At 49.7% G+C, this 21354-nt stretch overlaps 1 protein-coding gene across 7 annotated transcripts in view; it reads right to left on the reverse strand.

Annotated features, from left to right (window-relative positions):
* Nucleotides 1-21354, reverse strand: part of SH3KBP1 (SH3 domain containing kinase binding protein 1) — a 330852-nt gene that overhangs the window by 44967 nt on the left and 264531 nt on the right. For all 7 annotated transcript variants that reach the window (XM_039247392.1, XM_039247394.1, XM_039247390.1 and 4 more), the window contains 4 exons: nt 19630-19737; nt 9666-9717; nt 7041-7121; nt 4035-4194 (listed from right to left, as the gene is read on the reverse strand). In XM_039247392.1, the coding sequence (XP_039103323.1) occupies nt 4035-4194; nt 7041-7121; nt 9666-9717; nt 19630-19737 (401 nt within the window). The remainder of the gene's footprint in view (nt 1-4034; nt 4195-7040; nt 7122-9665; nt 9718-19629; nt 19738-21354) is intronic.

Below are 21354 nucleotides of genomic sequence, written 5' to 3' on the forward strand. Positions count from 1 at the left end.
TTAGCGAAAAATATGAAGTGTGTGAGGTTATTGAGAAATAATGAACCTTTCTTTGATCTTCTTAAACTGTTTCAAGCTGAAATGCATGGCACATGGGGTGACTTAGAACATGAGACACACATGCTACCGAGCTTGTACAGGGCCTGGGAAGGAAGACGGGAGAGGCAAAAGTGAACAAAATGTAAGCACTGGCACGTCCCTCCCTTTGTAGGAACCATGGCATTCAACAAGTGTGTTAAATGAGCCACTACCATATGCTCAACCCTGTAGAGCATGTGGAGATGACAAAACACACTCTTGATCTGCTTTAAATCTGGTAAAGGAGTCCGGGGGTGTGAGCATCCCAAGTGGCACAGCATGGGGCCCCACACTAGGCTAAACACGGGGTGTCAGGCATTTGGAAGAGAGAGAGCAATCATGAGAAATAAGGGAAGGCTTCCAGAAGCTGGGTGTGCTAACTGGGCTCTGAATTCGGGGAGCATTAACAGGTGCATGAGAGGTAGCCAGGAAAGAGAGGGAACTGTCAAAAACTTGGGAGAATCTACACCAGGGGTTGTCACAGTGTGAACGCAGGCCACAGGCATGGAGATTACAACCCTGGGAGCCAGTTGGAAATGTAAGTTCCCAGGCCCACCCCAGACCTACCAAGTCAGCAACCGTTGGGGTGGGGCCCAGTGATCTGTCTGAACAAGGTCTTCAGGTGATTCCGACCCACGCTCAAACCTCAGAACCACCAAGTTAGAACAGGCACTGTCCTCCCTCCAACTGGCTGAGCAGGCGGCCAAAGCAGGCGCTGGCTCCCCAAACGTTCCCAGCCTTGCCTGGCTCTGCAACTTCCTAGGACTGTGAGGCAGGAAGCCAGGGGCTGCCCTCCCTTGTCCTCTCTGCAAACCCAGTCCCCCCCAGGGGGTGCACCGGCACAGGGTGAGTGGGGGGCCGCAGATGGGATGAACGGTTGCATCTCCCACTGGCTTCCGTACGAAGCCCTCCTCACGCATCTCCCCCAGCCATCGTACATCTAATGGACAAGCAGATGGGATGCGGGAGCTGGAGGCAGAGAAGGGCGAGGCAGAGGCAAGAAGTGAAGGGGGCTTCTGTGAGCTCAGAAGGTCAGCAGTTATAATCTGCTTCTCCCTTGCGTTCAGGTCCATGGGGACTGATGGGGCCAGGTCCAACTGATGGCCCACAAAGCCTGCACCTCTCCCACAACGAGACGGGTGAGAGCAACCTTCAAAGGCAAAGAAGCCACTGGAACTGTACTTCTCTTCACATTGGCGAGAGCAGCAGGAATATTCTGGAAATTGTTACTGACTTCAGGGAAATGCGTGTAGTCCCTGGCAGACGAACAGAGTTGGGCAGAGCGTGCCCTCTATTCCCCTTTCCCCCACCACAAAGTGATGTGCAACCTTTGCTCTCCATTCCTCGCGTGCATAGCTCCTATTCTCTGCAGAAGCACTTAGGTTTCCAGAACCTTTTTCTGCTGGTGTGCTAGCTTCTGGGCCAGCCATGCTGCTGAAGAGGCCTGAGCTAAGGTCACTGGGGCCGTAAGTGGCCCCTTTGGGCACATGTGCAAACAGCCTCCCATCAGTCGGCAGAAGAGGCCACAACAAGTAAGGCCTGACCAACTCAACGGTGGCCCTGGCCGTATTAGCTTCCCCACGGGCCACCGTACGGGGGCAGTTGTCTGGACCTTGGGAGATGCCTGCCGAACAACACCGGGGGACCAACTGCCTCTCCAAGAGGCTCGCCTGCACTGAGATGACTCGCCGTGTGCTCAGCTGGGCAGCCCGGCCTCCCGCTCGTGAGCTTACGTGTGTCCACCATGGCGGCTGAGACGCTGACATTTCTCAGCCGCTCACATGCCTACCCGCCTCTGTATTTGGGCAATGTGTTGTTTTCATTAAGCGTGAACAAGTCGTGCTATCACACGGATGAACCTTGGGGCCATCAGGCTAAGTGAAATAAGCCAGTCACAAAAAGACAAACGCTCTGGGATCCTACTTACACGAGGCATCCGGAGGGGTCAGATTCACAGAGATAGAAAGTAGCTGACCCTCGAACAACACCGGTCTAAACCGGGTGGGGCCACTTACGCGTGGATTTTTTTCAAAGAATGCAGGCCAGTCCTGTAAATGTATTTTTTCTTCCTTATGACTTAACGTTTTCTTTTCTCTAGCTTGCTTTATTGTAAGAATACAGTCTACAATACACAGAACGTATACACTTACGTGTTAATCGACTCTTTACATTATCAGTAAAGCTTCCAGTCACCAGGAGGCTATTAGTAGTTATGTTTTTGTAGAGTCGAAAATTATACTTTTCAACTGCACGGGGGTCAGTGCCCCCACCCTGTGTGTTCAAAGGTCTATTGTACGATGGTGGTTGGCAGGGGCTGGGGGAGGGGGAAGCGGAGGAAGTATTTAATGGGTGCAGGGTCAGTGTGGTAAGATGAAAAGAGGTCTACGGATGGATGGTAGGGGTCGCACAACTCTGACGTACGTAATGGCGCTGAGCTACACGCTTACAAATGTTATGACGTTAAATTTTAGGTTATGTGTATTTACCACAATTAAAAATTTTTTTACTAAGAAGTAAATAAGCGGGGCGCCTGGGTGGCTCAGTCGGTTAAACATCCGGCTTCGGCTCAGGTCATGACCTCACAGTTCGTGAGCTGGAGCCCCGCGTCGGGCTCTGTGCTCACAGCTCAGAGCCTGGAGCCTCCTTCGGATTCTGTGTCTCCCTTTCTCTCTCTGCCCCTCCCCTGCTCACACTCTCTCTCTCTCTCTCTCTCTCTCTCAAAAATAAATAAACAGTAAAAATTTTAAAAAAGAAGTAAACGAGCTATTCTTGTTTCAGTGCATTTATATACCCATTTGACATGCAATAAATAAGAATGGCAATGAGGGCCGCCTGGCTGGCTCAGTCAGGGGAGTGTGTGACTCCTGATATTAGAGTTGTGAGTTTGAGCCCCATGCTGGGTATAGAGATGACTTAAAAATAAAATCTTAAAAAAAAAAAATAAGAATGGCAACGAAACTAACACAGAGATACAAGTATGGGGCTGCACACTTGGGAAATATCCTGTCCCGCCCATTATTGTCCTCAATTTACAGATGGGAAAAGTGAGGTGAGAGGGGCAGTGACATGAGGCTCATATGCCCGAGAGGTCAGGTGAGATGCAAGCCTGGAAGCCTGCCTGACTCCAGCACGAGGGTGCTGAAGGCCCCACGCGACTCTCACCACGCACACTTAAGTCAGAACGAAACCTGTATGTCTGCAGGTGCATGGAAAGACCTCCAGGCCACCGGCTTGCTCTGGTATATGACGCCAACACATGTACCACACATGTAATGGTAGAAAGTTCCGGCAATTAACTTGTGGAGAGAAGACGACACCTCTTTGCTGTGCGGTGGGCATCTCAGGTCTGGAAGGACAATGTGCACCTCTGATTCCCCATCACTGACGTACGCGCCCCACCAGCCAGTGAACACGGGTGCGTGGTGCCAGGCACGCCTCACAGTGCGGGGACATGTACACTAAGTGTTTGCCATGCTGGGTCCTTGGTTCCACAACAAAGCCGTGCAGTCAAGGGCACGGGGAGCCTGGGGATGTGGAAAGAGGCCCCAGGGAGCAGGGGGAGCATCAGGGGATGGAGCTCCCAGTGGGATATAACCACCTGGGGCCAGCAAGACATCCGGGGGTGAAGGTGGCTATGATACCCGCATTTCCAGTCGGAAGGGCAGCGGGCTTGCTCTAAAGAAGCACACAGAAGGGGCGCCTGGGTGGCTCGGTCGATTAAGCATCCACTCTTGGTTTTGACTCAAGTCACCATCTCATGGTTTGTGAGTTCGAGCCCCGTGCTGGGCTCCACGCTGATAGTGCAGAGCCTGCTTGGGATTCTCTCTCTCTCCCCTTCCCTGTCTGCTCCTTCCCCACTCTCTCTCTCTCTCTCAAAATGAATAAAACCAACCGACCAATGAATAAAACCGCCCACCCCCCCTGCCCCGCCCCCAGCAGCAAGAGCAGAGCAGTACCTGGTGTGGGTCAGGGGGCCCACTGGCCGTTCAGGCCTCCTGGGGGGCAGCGCTCCCGGTCTGCTGAGAGAGTTGGCCTTGGGTGGCCGGGGCTTTTTTGGCGGTATGGCAGGAACGGAAGGCTTCTGTAAATCCAGTTTTGGCTCTCTCTCTGGTCTTTCTTTAAGTCATCGTTTAAAAAGCATAAAGAAGACAGAGAGATCTAGCGTAAGTGACAGTACATAGGGGTCGATTGCATGTTTCCTTCTCTAAAAAAAAAAAATCACGAATGCTACTTGTGAAGGTGGAAGGTAAAGGGCATCTTTTTAAAAAGTTTTTCATTGATTTACTTATTTTTACAGCATCATTTCTTTTTTGTCACGTTAGAAACAGCCCTGAGCAGCTGCAGCCTGCTGCTCGCCTTTGCTCAGGCTGGCCCCTGCCTGGAGGGCCCTTCTGGCCACTGCCCACCGGGGGCGAGCCCTTACTCATCTTACCTCGGGCCTACTCATCAGGCCCTCCCTTCTCAGCGGCTGAACGCACCCACAGATGCAGACTTCCTGACTTCCTCATAAAGGCAGCCCTTCATCCCCAGGCTCCCCTTGGCTACTTTCCGGGTGTGTGCAGGCCTGGCATAGCCCCCAGGGCAGGCCCACGTCGAGTCATCTCTCTAGAAGCTACCTGGTGCCTGGCACACAGCAGGTGCTCAGCAAATGGTTGATGAGTTTGGTAAACTCGGAACCTGCTGGGTGTGGGGAGGGAAGAGGCCTGACGCCTCTCAGGCCAGCCTGTGTAAAGGGCCAGGAGCCAATAAAATGGGGGGCATTTCTAAGAACAAAGAACTAATCCTGGATTCTTTATGTGCACGGTTTGAACTTGGAAGGTAAACAGGGGTTTTACATAGGGTTTATGGAGTCAGAGCTATTAAAATGAAGTTGAAGTCAGATGTGGTAGCCAACTGGGCAGCAGGGTGACTGAAAAGCTTCGTGTTTTCTGTCCCCACTTAGCTTTGCCCTGTGCGTGGTGTAAAAGGCACGCGTCCGGGCGCCGGGGGGGCTCAGTGGTGGAGCATCTGACTTTGGCTCAGGGCACGGTCTCACGGGTGGTGAGTTTGAGTCCCGCATCCGGTGAGCACGAGCCCCACTTCTGATAAGCCCAGCTTCTCTCTCTCCTCCCCTCCCTCTCTGCTCTTTGTGGGATTCTCTCTCTTTCTCTGCCCCTCGCTCACTTGTGACCTCTCTCTCTCAAAAAAAGTTAAAAAAAAAAAAAAAAGCACGCATCCACAGTCTTCCTCAGAAAGAAGGAGCTTCAGAGGGCCCCCCGCTGGAGGAGAGGCAGGCTCCCTGTGTTCGCTGCTAAGCTGCGACCCTCAACGTGTTTTACTCGCAGACACAAACTCATACCAGTCGGATTGGCAAAGCTTTAAAAAGCCCACCAGATACCGTACAGGTATCACTGTGCGCACCCCCACGTGGTAGAAGGGGAATACGCTACATCCCCGAAGGCTGTGAACTCATTTCTGCCCACAGGGACCAGAGGAGGCAGGGCCTGGCTACCACGCAAAGGAGGGGGGATGCCTCCTGCTGGGAGGGGCTGCGGGGTGTCCAGCAGCCTGCAGAACAAATGGGAGGAGGGTTTGTACCCACCTAACAGGAAGGCCCATCTCAGAGGGGGGCTGGCTCTCTGGCTTCCCTGTTGCTTATGACAAGGGACTCTGCCTTCCTGACCCACCGAGGCAGAGAATGAGGAACCGCAGGAGCGGAAGGAACCAAAGTGAGTGGCCACCTGGCCAGCCAACGAGGGTAGGTGCCCACATGTAAGCCCAGCCCTTAGGGGAGTCTGCATGGAGCAGAGCAGGAAGAATCCGTATCACAGAGCCTGGCTGTTGGCTGGAAACTCATCACGTGTCTGCGTGGACGGGGGCAGCGTCTGGTTACGCTACAGCGCGCGCGCACACACACACGCACACACACACACACACAGTGCTGTGTTTTCACTGATCTGGGACACAGACCTGGCCTTCACAATGAGGTTCCACAGCTCAAATTTTAAGTGTTCACTGTGGAAGCAAGAGGGGCCACTTCTTAAGGGCTGGCGGTGTTGGTAAAGCTTTTGGCAGACTGACATAAAATATTAAATTTCCCAGTAAGCGTTCATGAGGCCACCCAGGGACACCTCCCAATAATCACGTTCATTAATTCAGCATCTCTCTTGTGACTTACCAACAACTGCTTTTTAAAATGGAATTTGTCCCGCCTCCTGTTCATAATAACACATGTAGTCAGTCACATCCCAGACACCTAACAAAACGAGCCCCGCCGCAGGGCGCAGATTTCTTTGGGAGACACCCCCAGAAGGGCAGGAGTCAAACACACGTGTAAAACCGTGTGAGGTGGGTGAAGCTACTTCCCTTCAAATGACAGTCCCGACCGCCGTCAGGGGACTGTGGGCACCACGCTGGCTCCTCCCAGCTTTGCCGTGCCCCCCGCCCCCAGCATTCTTGACCAACGACATGTGTCTGTGACACTGTAGCGAGAGTCAAAGGTCCAGTCGTGACGGAGGATGACAGCTTTCATGGGTCTGGATGGGAGTTTCTCTAAGTCACATCCACCCATCAACCCTCAACAGCACCCTGCGGCACTAGGCACTGGAGATGGTGGGATGCAAAGTGTGGCTGATACATCCAAGCCCGCAAGAACCTTCCAGTCAGCACCCTGACTTCAGGATGCTGCTGGCGGAGGAAGGGCAGTGACGGCAGAAAGACTGGGATGGAAGAAACCCGACGTATTCAGGGACTAGGCTGGTTGCTTTTCATTTGACGAGGGGTTCTGGCCCAAAGGAGCACCACAGAACCCTCTCTCCTATTTCCTCAGAGATGGGGTATTTAAAAGTAACCAAGGCAAAACCATAATCACCATATCCCCCCCCACACAAAAACAAACTCTGTGGGCAATCTGGACTAGCCCCAGGGCCGACCGCTTTGGCTCTCACTGTTCTATCTGTACCGACGAAGACTTGACTTCATACCTTTTTCTTCGGTTCTGTTTGGAAGCGTTTCTGGTCTTTCAGGAGGTATTTTTTTAATTTCATGTTTTCTCTCGGTGGTACCTGAGGGGGAAAGGAGGGCAGTGATCAGAGCTTGTTCTCTCTCTCCATTTAACAGACACACCAGCATTTTAAATATTTATCAGGTACAGCAAAGTCAAGAGACTTTTCTCCCCCTAAGCGGAGGGCTGGTGTCACCTGGCAAATAACACGCTGCTGAGAGACGGCAGAAGCCACTTCCGGCCTCTGTCATTAAGTTTGCTTGCCTATACATCCTTAATTTATAAGAACACCACTAATATTTTCTGATATTTAAATCTGACTTTCTTAGGCATCAAAACAGTCAGAGGAAATCACCAGGTGTGGGTGGAAAATGTGTATAAACAAGTCGATCATCAAATGTCAAATAATGGTCACTGGCTATTGCTCTGAATTTCATGTCATAGCAGTTTGAAAAGACGGCCTCAAATCGTTCGCCACGCCTCCCATTAAGAGGTGAGGCCTGTGTCCCCTTGTCTGGAATGTGGGTCAGCTTGTGATGGCTTCAACCAGTGGCTGACACGATACCAGGTAATTTCCAAGTCTGTGTTATAAAAGCCTGAGTGGCGTATTTGCTGGGCTACTGAACCTCCGCGGGAGAAGTCAACAAAGGGGGTCCTCCAGCCTCAGCTGAGGTCCCAAACATCAAGGAGCAGAGAGACAAGATGTCCCGGCCGTGTCCCGTTCAAATTCCTGACCCCTAAATCCTTGGGCATAAGAAGATCGCCGTCTTCTGCCACCAGATGTGGGGCGGTCCGCGATGCCGCAATAGTAACTAGAGCACATTTCAAGTGGAGGGATGTGCAGAGAAGATACGTGGTTCTCCCTCAGTCCTCTCAATCTGTGCCCGAATCCCTCAAATATTCCATATTACATTTCCGCACACGCACGCCCGTGGCCATGTGCACTGCAGCTGCTCCCTCGCCTGGGGTCTTCAGCAGTTCCTATGGCCTCAGGTGCATAAGAACACTTGGAAAATAGCTAAACAGAGCCAGCCTAACCTTCGGTAAAATTGCTTTAAAACGAAAAGAATTTGCCTATCATGCTACAAGCTAGGCTTCTAAAGAGAACGAAGAAGTTCGTTATCATTCCTAGAGACGCAGGAGGAGCAGACAATCCCTGTACCACAAAGAGTCCAATCCTGGTTACATTCTAGGCCACTTGAGCCTTGGGCCACTTGGCTCATCTCCTTGGTCTGTAATCCGTCACCAAGGCCTCTAGGAAAAGGGTCTTCAGAGCAAAGCAAATCAACAGCCAGTTTTCATTTCCAAACAACAAAAAAATACTGATCCGGTGTGAACCACTAGGTGGCAAAATCAAACTGCTCGATGCAAACGAGGATGGGGGCGGAACAGGCGACATAATTAACACCTTGTTTCAGGGCTTAATCTCTGTAATTCTCAACTATGCTAAAGGAATGAGAAAGGATTTTGGGGTCAGGTTGATCCCCCCCAACTCAGTAGACCAAAAGAACTTTAAAAAAAACAGTCCTTGATAGATCTGTGAATAAACCAATCTAGAAATTTATTCATACTTTAAATGCTATAGAAATACCACAGTTATTAACGTGCAGAACTAAAAATACCCCTACTTTTCTTCTGTTTTAGTTGTTAATTTTTTTTTAAATGCCACTTAACTAGTTATTCATGGAGGAATTTCTCCCCATAATTAGTTCTTAATAATTATAAAGAGGAATTCTATTGGGGAATATGAATGATCATTTTCATGTATGAGAACCCTGTGTGCAACGGGTTACCAAATGTCCAACAGCATCACGTCTTCCTGTATTATTCACCCTGGGTATCTGAATTATACAGAAAAAGTGAATTGGACTCTTTTCAAGATTAAAAAAGAATTCTGAGAAAAAGTATGTATTGCCAGGATAACATTTTTGTTGGGGGGGGGGGAGGTAAGTGAAGTAAGTGCAAGCTTTGGTTAACCACACCACACAGGATGGACATATGCGGTGAGGCCTTGACCCGTGGGAAGCGAGCGCCCCTAAGCTGGCCCTCGACATTAGGCGGGCACGAGCAATGCAGGACAATTATGTTTTCCTTTCATCAAAAGCATCTGATTCGGGGCACCTGGGTGACTCAGTTAGTTAAGTGTCGACTCCTGATTTCGGCTCAGGTCATGATCTCACAGTCTGTGAGTTCGAGCCCCGCGTGGGGCTCTGCGCTGACAGCACTGAGCCTGCTTGGGATTCTCTGTCTTCCTCTCTCTCTGCCTCTCCCTCTCTCTTTCAAAAATGAATTAAGAAAAAAAATATTTAAAAAAGTAGTTGATTAGAAATACAAAAAACAGAAAAACTGGTTTACTCCAAAACAAAGACTTCCTGGTCATCCTCTTTGGGAGGCTACATTTTTTGACCGTACCAGGGATACATCTTAATGATGTTTAGTTTTTAGGGAAAACAGCAGTGTATTTCAAATCTGCCCATTGAGACCAAGTGGTAACTTGCCAGTTTGGTAACGCGTGGCATGTGAAGCTACGAATCGTGAGCTTCAACCAAGAGTGCTGTAAATACACACAGACACACGTGGTGTCGCCAGAACGGAAGTACATTACCTGCCCCTTGCTTCACGACAGGAGCGGACGGAGGAGGTGGCTTCTTGGGTCTCTGAAAAATTAATCAAAATGATAACACATGAGAGTGCTGGCAAGCCTGGCCCGTCACATAAGGACCTCAGACAGAGTTTTCTAGATGTAGTTTGGACAGCCCACAGAAGCTCTCCAAATAATTGAGCAATACTCTCTCCAGGGATGTCAGGTTTTGGCACCTTTAAACCAAGATTAAAATAAATTCGGTCTGCAAAACAAAACTCTGATGGACAAATGCAATATACCATTTCCTCCTTTCTAAATTTGTAACAGCCTTCTGGAAAAGCACGGCTCAGCAAAAATGGCCTGAAACCAGCAAGCACAATGGTCCTCCTACGCTGAAACCGCATTTGCAATTAAGATTTAATCTGCCGAATAACCAAGTGATTCAGGAGAGTCACTGGGACAGCTCGAAATCAGATCTGCTCCGGATGTGGGACCTTCAGCAAATGCAGGCCAAGGGGCCGGGTACGGTTCTAAGCCTTCAGCGCCTTCTGACCCCAAGGCTGGCGGCCCATTTGTGAGGCTCCCCCCACAGAACAGTTGTACCCTGGAAACGGGAATGGAGCTTTCTTTTTTTGCCACAATTTGTTTTTCCCTCACAACCTGTCACCCTGTAGGTGACGAGGCAGCAATGCAATCAGTGGCATCCATCCCTGAACCAGTTCCAGGATCGACCGTAGGAGAAAGATGGTCAGGCTGGATTTGGCAAATGGTTCAGGGGCCACGAATCCAGCCAGGGCACAATTCTTGGACGCCCTTCTTAGAGACGGGAGCCAGAGGCGAGAAGAGAACCATCTCGATGTCGAAATCATTAAGAAAAGATGGAAACAGGGACGGCTTGAGAATATGATCCAAGTTGCTATTCATGCCTTTTCTGGGCTTCACATACCGATGATTTTCAAACACTTGCACAAACTCTCTCCTGCACTCTGGAAAGGTACCACTATGATATCACTGCAGGGACCAGCACAAGCCCCCGCCAGTCCTAGGCCCCTACCCCCCAGTGCCCACCAGTGCCCACCAGTGCCCACCAGTGCCCACCAGTGCCTATTGTACTAGAGCGCCGGAAGAAACTATTTCAAGAGTAAAACCTCTCAGGAGGCACCGCAGCATGGAGGCTCTGGATTCCATGACATTCCACCTCTGCTCTTCAGTGGCTGGGTGACTTGGCCAAGTTACCTCGCGTGGGTAGGGCAGCATGGTGGCCCAGAGGTGGGGCTTCAGAGCCTGACTGATCTCTTCCAGTTCCGAGCCATGGACACTGGGCAAGTGAACTCACTGCGCTAAACCTTCCCGTCTGTAAAATGACAATAATATTACCTCTCTCTTAAGAGGAGGCGGTTTCATAAACAGAGGGCGTCAGTAAGCACTGCCTGTTGAATCTTTCTGACAACTCTGTAAGCAGTGGCATTATTATGCCCACTTTGCAGATGAAATAAGTGAGGCTTAAAGAGATGAAGCTGTTTCCCAAAGTCACCAGGCTATTAAGTAGAGCGGGGGGCTCGGAGCCCAGCCCCATGCTGTCTGACCCACAGGCATGCTCTTAACCATTGTGAAGGAGCCGCCTTGTCAGAGAGCATCCACAAGGCAAAGCACACACGGCCATATACCATGCACAGAGTGGACAAAAGCAGAGGAAGCTGTAGTATGTGAAAGTTTGAAACAAACAAACAAACAGGTATCAAACTGCAGCTACAGTATGAGCTCAAATCAACTATGTTAGAAAATGTACAGCAAGAGAAAAAGACTGGGAAGGAATAAATTAATAGTGTGACATGGGACTAGAGCAGGATTTTGGGCACGTGGGTGTGTGCATGTTTCCTTCTTAGTATTTTTCGGTGCTGTCTAGAGGAGTACAGACAAACTTCATTATAACAAGAGAAGGAAAGATGCTCTAAGGGCCACCTCCCCCCGCATACAGGCCGTGTGCTGGCCGAAGGCCCTGTGTGTCAGCGCCTTCCAGCTCTCCACCCCAATTTCTTCTTTTCTGCCTCCCTCTCTGTCCTTCTGTAAATCAGACTGGGGACAGATGTGTGTTTACCTAGTGATGTTATTGTTGAAACTCTGCCAACTAACCTTCCTTTACCTCAGGATCAGAGTAATTTCTTACTCACAGAATGGCCGACACCCTGTGGCCTCGTTCTTCCCAGCCACGCCCCAAAGATGTCTACCCAATGGATGTCTTCCTCACTTCCTGCTCGTTTGAAAATTTTTGCAACCAATTTCACACGAGCCTCTGGCCGAGGCTGTTCCCCCAGCAACCTTGCCTCAAACCAAAGGACCCCAGATTTAAAAAAAAAAAAAAAAAACAATTATAAGCTGTCATGTTTTCCAAGATTACTGTATAAAAAAAAAAAATCCCTTAGTGTCGTGTCAGATTTGGCATGTAGCAGACACACAAAGTGTGTGACAAGGCAGCGCAGAGGGGCACCGAGAGAGGGGACAGGACGTGTGAGGCTACTAGACAGCGTGTGACCAACGCAGTCATGGTAAGCGTGCGCTTGACTGTGGCAGAGGGAGGAGGCTGAGACGTGAGCTTTCGTGAGGAGCCCTGGCACCCGCAGAGGCAGGCGGGGGCGGTGTTAAAAAGACGCAACGGTCCGTGACTGTCTTGTGTCCCTCAGGCCTGGTCAGCGCCGGCCGGGGGCCAGCTTTGCTTATTAGCAGAGTATGGTTACAGGTTGTCTTGTTTTTCTTCTTTTGACTTGACTTCACTCTCTGATTCCACCAACCTTAGCCTTCCTGCCTCCTTAGATGAGAAAGGATGCCACATTTGCAAATAAGAGGCCTTTTAAGGTCATTCGAAACCAAAACCAGGGCCAGGGTTGCAGGTAGCTGTAGACGGCCCCCCAGATGATTAAGAGAAGATTGCATGTGAGCCTACATACAGGGAGTTTCTTCTTCAAATGCAACAGAAGACAGGGCAGTGAGAATCGAGAAGGCGGGCTGGGAAGATCTGTAGCAAAATGGGACACTGAAAACTTCAGCACAGGCACTCCTGATTCTCACATGAAAAGTCATAAGCACGTCGCTCAGCTGGTTTTCCCCCAAATGTCCGATCGTGACTGGATGAGGGACACAGGACGGAAGGGGCCCCCAGGTTAACCAGGAGGCTGATGCTTTCTCTGCCGTGGTTACCAGCATCAACGAGCACCACACGTGTGTGCTCAGAAACACCCTTTCAACTCGGGTGAGTATTTTGAGTCATGGATTTTTAGAGGCACTTGTTCTATTTCTTCTCTTTCTCCCTCCCTCCGTCGTGAAAATAGAACACTCCAGAGCCAAATTCAGGTGGCTTCAGCCTGTTCAATTTGCAGACTGATGCTAAAAACAGAGAATGTTAGAGCTGCGAGTGATCCCAGGGTCCCCTCCACAGCTGAAAAATGTAAGGTCTACATGGGCCGTGTCAACAGCCAGGCGGTGGCCAAAGGGGGCCCAGAACTCACACCTCTCAGTGTCCAGACTGTGGCAATTCATCACTGGACCACCATTTTCTGATTCCTAGGAGAGCAGGATGCCTTCCATGGTCTTCACGTATGCAGGACGTACATGCCTGCGTGCGCCTGCGTGCGCGTCTGCAGCGTAGACTCGTTGGCTTGGACACGGAAGCAAACACCATCCTTCACAGGATACATTAACTAGATCTGATTGCTTACCATTATTGCCAGGAAGGAAATAGATCTGAATGTTCTGGAGTGAAGGCAGCAGGAAGGCAAGTTTTACTTCCTGCTGATGGATTTCAGAGCTGACTCTGCCCTTTGTTTGGCAAGCCTGGCCAGTCCCAGGCAAAGAGCTCATCAGCTGGCTCAACTGGCCTCTCTGGCAGGAATTCTGATTGGCCGCTTGGCCTCTTGCCTTCAGAACTCTGGCCCCACACATGTGGTTTGTTGAAAGTAACCAGAGAGGCGTACGCTTGATGGCTGCGTGCCCTTTAGGGGGCTTTGTTGGAGGAATATGGTAAAATTCTGGGAGCAAATCTTGGCTCGATTTCGAGTCTTGGGAAGCTGTCTTCCAGGCATCCAGCTAAGTTCTCTAGAAGTGTCTGTGTGAGGCTAGAGAGGGGACAAAAATGTACAGTTCCAGACCAGGGCACCCCTCGTGGCTTTAGAAACAGTCCAAGCCCTCCACGCCACCCTTTCTTCCCCTGTCCCTGGTAGATTGCCAACACCTTTCAAGAGTGCGGCTGGGGCTAGGCTCAGTATCTATAACTGCCCCTCTGCACCCTAAGGAGTCCCTAGCACAGGACTTCCCTGGGAGCCACCATGAAAACCTGCTCTTGGCAGGGTCTCTCTTGAGTTTCCTCTCCTTAACCTTGGGTCTGGTGGCCTGCATCCCTTGTCTCCTGGCTAGGCCTGGCCAGACTGCCAGCCTACTGGGTAGCCATCCAGGCTTCAGGATTTGGCTTCTCCCCAAGATGCTCGCGTAGTTTACCCTCTTGGCTCCAGCCTTCGCTCCCTCCACCCACTCTAAAAGCAAAGCCTCAACCCCATGCCCAGACCTCACATCCAGATAGAAAGACCTGAGCTACCCTCTGTCTGGAAAGAGGAATCTGCCAAGGGGCCTGGCTTCTCCCTGCCCCTCCTCCTCTTTCATACTAGTAGAGAGAAGTAAGTAGAAGGGGAGGGACCGAAGGAAGGGAAGGTATATCTGGTCACCAATGACCAAAGGACAAGCGATTCCTGAGAGCCAACCACATACCAAGCATGTGCTACAGACTGAATGTTCATCCACTGAATGGACTCCCTACTCATATGGTGAAACCTAATCCCCAAGGTGGTGGTGTTTTGAGGTGTTGCCTTTGCGGGTGATTGGGCCACGAGGGTGGCACCCTCGTAAATGGAATGAGTGTCCTAATAGAAGAGACCCCTTTGAGTTCCCTTACCTCTTCTGCCGTATGAGGGCACAACAAGAAGGGCCATCTCTGAAACAAGAAGTGGACCTTCACTAGATGCCAAATCTGCTGGCACCTTGATCTTGGACTTCCCAGCATCCAGACTGTGAGGAATACGTTTCTGTTGTTTATAAACCACCCTGTTATAGTAGACGGAACTAAGACACACACTTTCAGGCCCATGAAGGAGAGGCTTGGGACCTGGGCTTTGCCTTAAAGAGATGACGTTTCAGAAGGAATGATGACAGAGAATCACCTCAGGCAAGAATACACTGAGTGAGGTGCTCAGCTGAGAGAGTATGGGCTGTAAGTACCAGCAGAGAAGGGAGAAGGCGTGCCGCCCAGCCCACCTCAGGAGAACTCAGTTGGGTCACCATCACTAAGTCATACTTGGGTGACACTGATGCCTTGACCATCCCCATCTCTGCATGTGAAATTACCCAGAAAATTACATGTACAGACAAGGTTATAAGTGCATTTTTTTTTATAAAAAAGCACATACATAATTGTTTCTTTTTGAAAGACTATTTGGGGGAATGATTCATTGGACATCTTTAGAAACCAGAAAGAATGGTTCTCAAAAAGCTAAAGGACAGGACTAGGAACAAAGAAAATTTGGGCCGAGACAGTTTTATACACTGGGTTGTCAGATGATGGGGGCTACAGTAAGGGGCCTCTGAAGAACTTGGTAAAGAAAATGTGGTCACAGTTACACAGGCAAAACCCACTTACAGTGGATTAGTCCTTGCAGAAATCAAGGAAAAGTCCTCCTTTAATCTAAAAGTCTGGACCCTACACAACTGCTGAGTGATCTAGAACAATCTTAAGGTTGGCACTCAACCATGATTGGGAATGTGGGAGACCTACTTGACTGTACCACAATGCGTCTGGAGACCGACAATGAACAAGAAGGGTCCGGTCAGCTGTGAAAATAGAAAAGAAAATGGAAAGCTGCTGAGGCCAAAGGTGCAGTGCACTTGCAAAGAGCATCTGGGCTTAGCTGAATTCAACACGCAGCTGCCTTGGCACGGCCTCCCCCCTGATGCATGGGGGGGTCTCAAGCTAGGCCTGCAAGACCGTTGGTGAGAATGACTAGCACCTCTCGCTTTCCTTCCTTACTCTTCCAGAAAGCACCAAATACATGTGGTTTCCTGTAGAATCTGGCTTCGAGAAAGCCAGGCCCAGTGGGAGCAAGCGCCCAGGGCAGGCAGGCCCATGTGTTCCAGACTGGCTGACATTTCCATTCTTGTTGCAATTAGTAAGCTGGCAGTCTGCTCGCTGGGGAAGTCTCTGTGAGTTGGCAAGGGTGAGCCTGCATCACAGCCACAGGCATCTTTAGAAATCTCTGACGGAAGGCTTCTGTGTTCCTGAGAGGCAGACCCTCCACTGCAGAACATTCGCGATGCGAACACCTCCGAGAACCTTGGTGGCACTCTGGTTCCTGACACGGTTATACTAGGAAAGTGGTGTCTTCTTTGGGGGATTTGAACAGTTTCTGTTTAAGGTGCTAGAGCCTGAGAGTTTTTCTTCAAAAGCAATCTTTCAGAGACATTATCTTTCAGAACATGTCTTCTACCTTGTTAATGACAGTGAGTTTTCTGTTCTTGAGAGCCCAAGTTCCCCATTTTCCTTCAATAATGATGACAGAGCCGGTACGTTGATTGCTTCAGTAGAGCTCTCGGAATATTTAATCTTTCCATTTTGATATTCAATTTTACTGTCAAGTCTCAAAATAAACAGACAGCCATTGAATCAAGGTTCTCTCATAAATAGCTTACATAATTGCTCTAAAATATGCACCAAGAGATCAGCGGGTGCTCCCCCCACTGGGAATATCTTGAGAGAAAGCCCCAAAGCGTTTGTCACCTGGTGAGCGAGAATCTTCCCAGCACCCTTGGAAAGAAAGCCCTCCAGGAAATTCCGAAAGGCTCGGTGGTAACCACCGGGGTCCGCACCGCAGCGGCAAGGAGCCAGCCTCGTCACGATGCCTCCGTGATGCCTCCTGATTCAGGAGGTTTGCTGCTGGCTGGATGGTGTTTGCTGTCATCTACCATAATCACCCCAGACCATCCTCTTTTCTGGGTGAATGGTCACAACCCCAGCCACTGGCAGGACAAGATGACATGTGCTGAAACCGGGGGCAGAACGTTTCAGACTCTGTCATTCACACGGTGCATTTGTGTTAATGATTCTAATCATCTTTACACAGTCGGCTCGGCAAACAACAGCTCCAGCTCCCAACACGCTGTCGCCAACCCCCCACTACTCTGCGTGTGGCGAGAAAGGCTGGTGCAACAGCCAGGGCAAAGCTGGTTGGCCGGTTTTACGGGCCAGAGGGGAGAAAGGGGATGTAATATTTTCCATTGGCTAAAAGCTAAATGCCACACCACACGATCACTTCTCAGCTGCAGGTATTATTTTGTCTGACAGGTACGACCACTGTTTTTCCCCAACTGAGTTTTCTGCTTCTTAGGGACAAGGTTAAAAGACCTATCAAAGAGACGACGGCTGCCTGTCTGAGGTTGGAGAGATGCCCATGGGGTCCCAAGGAGTGTGCATGCCTCAACGAGCAAGCAGAGTCTACTCCTCACGGACAACTTCACTCTCTCAGTGGAAGTCTTCCCTTAATGCCTTATGGAACAGAGCAGAGGTTCTAGAAGAGTGTGCCATGGGATCGCTCTCACCTGGTGTATTTACTGCCCCACAGAAACATGACAGGGAACTAGAAGGCAAGGTGCCACAATGCAGGCAAGGTCTGGCATGTCTCTATGGCCCTGAGCATCAGACCTGCTGCCAGACCCTAAGCCCACAGAGGCAGGAAGTGTGTGTACACACATCAACCCGCAAGGTGGCCGGGCCAAGAGAAGGGACCCAAGACACACACAGTGGATGAATAAACATAAAATCTAACTGTCAGGTAGCAGATCCGGAAAAAGGATGCGAAATAACATGAAGATTATGCCATTTTGTGCCTGTTTGTCTCTACGACTATATTTTATAAAGCATTAGATTTCTTTTTAAAGGCTATCATCAAAGTTCTCGGATGCATTTGGGTTCCCAGGGAAGCTCATAAAGACATCAAGATAACTGTGTTGACTTGACAGCTGAAGCAAGATGAACCAGAGTTAGACTTCTATCATTACTGCACGGTTTGACCTGGAGCCTTCCCACATTTGTGACAACAGTCACTACACTAAGACCATACTTGTTAACCTATACGCGGCATCCACCAAGTACCCAGTAGCTGTGCTTAAGATGTCATACCTTTTCAACAGTTCAACAAAGTAGGAACGATTCTTCTCACACGCATCCAGATGAAAATACTGAGGCTTAGACACATTCAGCGAGCTGACCAGGAACAGAACAAGCAATGGACAGGGCCACGATTCAAGCAAGGTCTGTCCGATGCTGTAGCCTGGACTCACAACCACTACGCTCTGTAGATGTCTGCCAAACCTCACTCCTGTGTCCTAATGTTTCAAACCATCTACTATCCGGACATTACCAAATGTTAGCATCTGCTTTTCTCAGGGATGGATTCTGTCAACTGATAACCCACCACCACGACCATCTAGTAAAATGGCTCATGTGATTTTGCTTGAATTGTTTTTGTTCTTGAATGCTGAGCTCCTCTCTGTTCTGAGAATTTATTCCTCTCCTAAAATATGGTGAGGAACTGGAAGGTGGGATGGTCATCACTTAAATGGTGCTTCCCAAACTTTAAGGTGTAATGTGTAATGTGTCAACGGGTCACCTGAGGACCATCTTCAAATGTAGGTTCTGAGGTGCCAGGTCTAGAGTGGAGTGTGAATATTCTAACAAGCTCCAGGTAATGCTGATCAAGTGTGGCACATGGACCAGCAGTTAAGTGTCAGGGATCTAGAAAACCCTAGGTGTGGGGAACGAGCTTAGGAATTCCCTGAGCTTATTCCCCACAACTAGGAAGCAGAATCCAGATTCTCTCAACCCCAAACTCAGTTCCAAGAGAGTACAACATTCTTCAGCTACATAATATAAGAAAGTGACCTATCCATAAGTGTAGAATGTATGGCCCTAGGCTCCAAGCCAATGTAAAGATCTATGGGGCACCATCTTGGTGGGTACCAACACCATGCAACTTCTCGAACAACCACAGGTGTTCATCTAAGCAGTAAGCATACCATCAATACTGTTTAGTATCCTTAGCAACCAATCTGCCAGGATGCAGCTATCCTTCATAAATGTCAGCTCCCTGGGAATGGTCATGGGTCCCAGTCAGGTTCATGGTCCAGTAGCAGAGCCCTGATGGGCATAAATAGGAACCAGTCCAGAAAGGCAGACGGAAGTCAAGTGAAAGCCTGGGCAAAGAGCCCCGAGGTGCAGGACAGAATGGAAAAGACCAAGGTGCTGCCTCCCTTATACTATAAAGTGCTTCTAAGTTGTCAACATTTCTTGTTACATCTCATCAGAGAAACAATACACCTGCGGTGAAGCAAAGACTGGCTGGCTCATTTAAACAGCGGCATTGGAAAATGAGTCCTCACAAAGAGAAAACAGGTCAGGGGTGAATACATATAGACACACAGTGTAGGAATGTCACTGGCCTCGCTCTCAGCTTCACAATGTGCTTTTCAACCACTTCCACAATATTGGGCACTTCACCATCCCCAAGGACATACTACACAGGATGCAGGCAGTCTACTTAAATGGAGTCCCCGAAGGGTCTTGTCATTAGGGTGCTTATATGTTCCAGGTGCTGAACCAAGTGCTTTACACACATCATCTTGTTTATTCATGCAGCAACATTAGAGTAAGGATCGCTGTCGCTAGCTGTCATAGAGGAAACTGATGCTTGTGGAGAGTAATGGACTTGTTCACACCCCACCCAGCCTACACAAGAGCCAAGGGCTCAGATACCAGGTGCATCGAAGTAAAATGCCAGGGCTCTTCAGTGACCCACTCAACCCCCCTCACCCCGCATCCCGAGAACCCCCCCCCAAGGGAAGCCACCATTCTGTCAGCGTGTGGAGCACCGACATCAAAGCCAGCAAGACTTACATTCCCTTCCTTTTCAAAGTCAGGCGGAAGTAATTTCACGAAGTTATCGGGGAACACTCCTCGTCTGCCGTTGAGCTCTCCTTCCCACCAGCCCACGTCGATGCAGTCCTAGGAAACAGGCAAGCAGAGAGTGAGAAATGGGGCAAGCACCCTCCAGGGAGGCCTGACACCCTTTTAGAGGGAAAGGAGGCTCTTTCCTTGAGGCCACTATGAACCCATCCACAGCGGTTATTGAGACCAGGTCAGCATGAATCTCAAAGTCGGATGGAGAACAAAAGCCCAAATGTGCAAGAGCCGCTGGCTGGGACCCAAAACCCAGCGCGGCTGTCAGATGCCCTGAATCAGTAAGATCTTTTTTTTTTTCTTTAATTAGAGATGGGAGGATATGTATCTTCTTTGTCTTCATTTTACTGAAATAGAATTATTTCATTAACAGCAATCAGGCTTTAGAAAGTATCACAGGTGCAAACGTTCTCTCCAATTGGCCATGTGAGAAGCAGCCCAGCGTAAGAAACGTAACACATGGGGCAAGCTTGCGAACGCCCTGCTCTTCCTCGCCTTCTCCTTTCGGTGCCAATGGGGCACGGCTGTCCTCATGAAAAGCCCTTCCCCCACCTTACAGAACTCCATGTTTGCTTACTAAATGAATGAACAAATCCATTCATTCTTCCAGATCAAACATGCTTCCCTGTAAATCATCCCTATTCTGTTCAGTCACTTGCCGAACATTTAGTGAGTGCCTATTTTGTGCCAGGTGCCAGGGAGACAGTGAGAACTTGGTCTATGCCAAGCTTCCGTCCTGAGCCTAATGGCCTCATGGTTCTCCTGGACACTTAACCTCATGCCACAAACCACTTCTGTTTTACCTCACATCCAATGGGTTGGAAGGCAAGTTTGTTCCAGTTTCACCACGTATCTCACATGTGTTCCCCGGCTCTAATTCCACTTCTACCACCCTAATCCAAGACGCACCTGGCCTAGTGCAAACCTCCTCACTCGGGCATTTCTCTTGCCCGGCGTACGTACAATGTACACACAGTGCTGTTAATTACATGTCCTTGAATAAAAACCCAGTTCTCAGACTGTGATCAACAGCTTCCCGCTACAGCCTAAAACGAGAAAGGCTTTCCAAAATATGCTAGTAACACATGGTGCTTTCAAAGTTACGTCCGAAGCAGGAGATGTTCAACAAAGTGAGGAGATCATGCTCAGGCCCATGGGGAGACACTCACGGTCCTCTATAGAACCAGCGGGCCAGGACGGCTCAAGCAGATGTGCGGCTGGCCCGGGGCCCTGCTGCCGACCCCTGGAGGGCCACAGCTTATGTGACTCACAGGTGCCTTGCTCGGTCATTCATCTTAGCAAGGTGAGGAGCACATCTGGTTTTTTCACCACTACGCCCCCAGCCCACCGCTCAACGCCCCATGTAATAAATATTTATGGAATGAATGAAGACTCTTTCTAACCCTAAGTTCTGTGATCTCCTACAGTCAGGACAAGGGAGCCTCCATCTACCCTAACTCATGATGCTTCTACTAAGAGAAGGGCCCACATCAGGTGAGAAGTGAATGAGCACCACCCTCCCTTCTGATGGTGGTATCTGTTTACAAAGATAAATTAGCCCTGTAGAAGAGGATGTGGGTTTTAGAAATGGGCCCCTAGTCACAGATGGTAAATTCTAGTCCTGACCAATGCCAAAAAACAGACACCTGAAGCATCAAGTTC

This window comes from Hyaena hyaena, unplaced genomic scaffold (genome assembly GCF_003009895.1).
Source record: "Hyaena hyaena isolate Hyena2069 unplaced genomic scaffold, ASM300989v1 scaffold_295, whole genome shotgun sequence".
In the NCBI taxonomy this organism is placed as follows: Eukaryota; Metazoa; Chordata; class Mammalia; order Carnivora; family Hyaenidae; genus Hyaena; species Hyaena hyaena.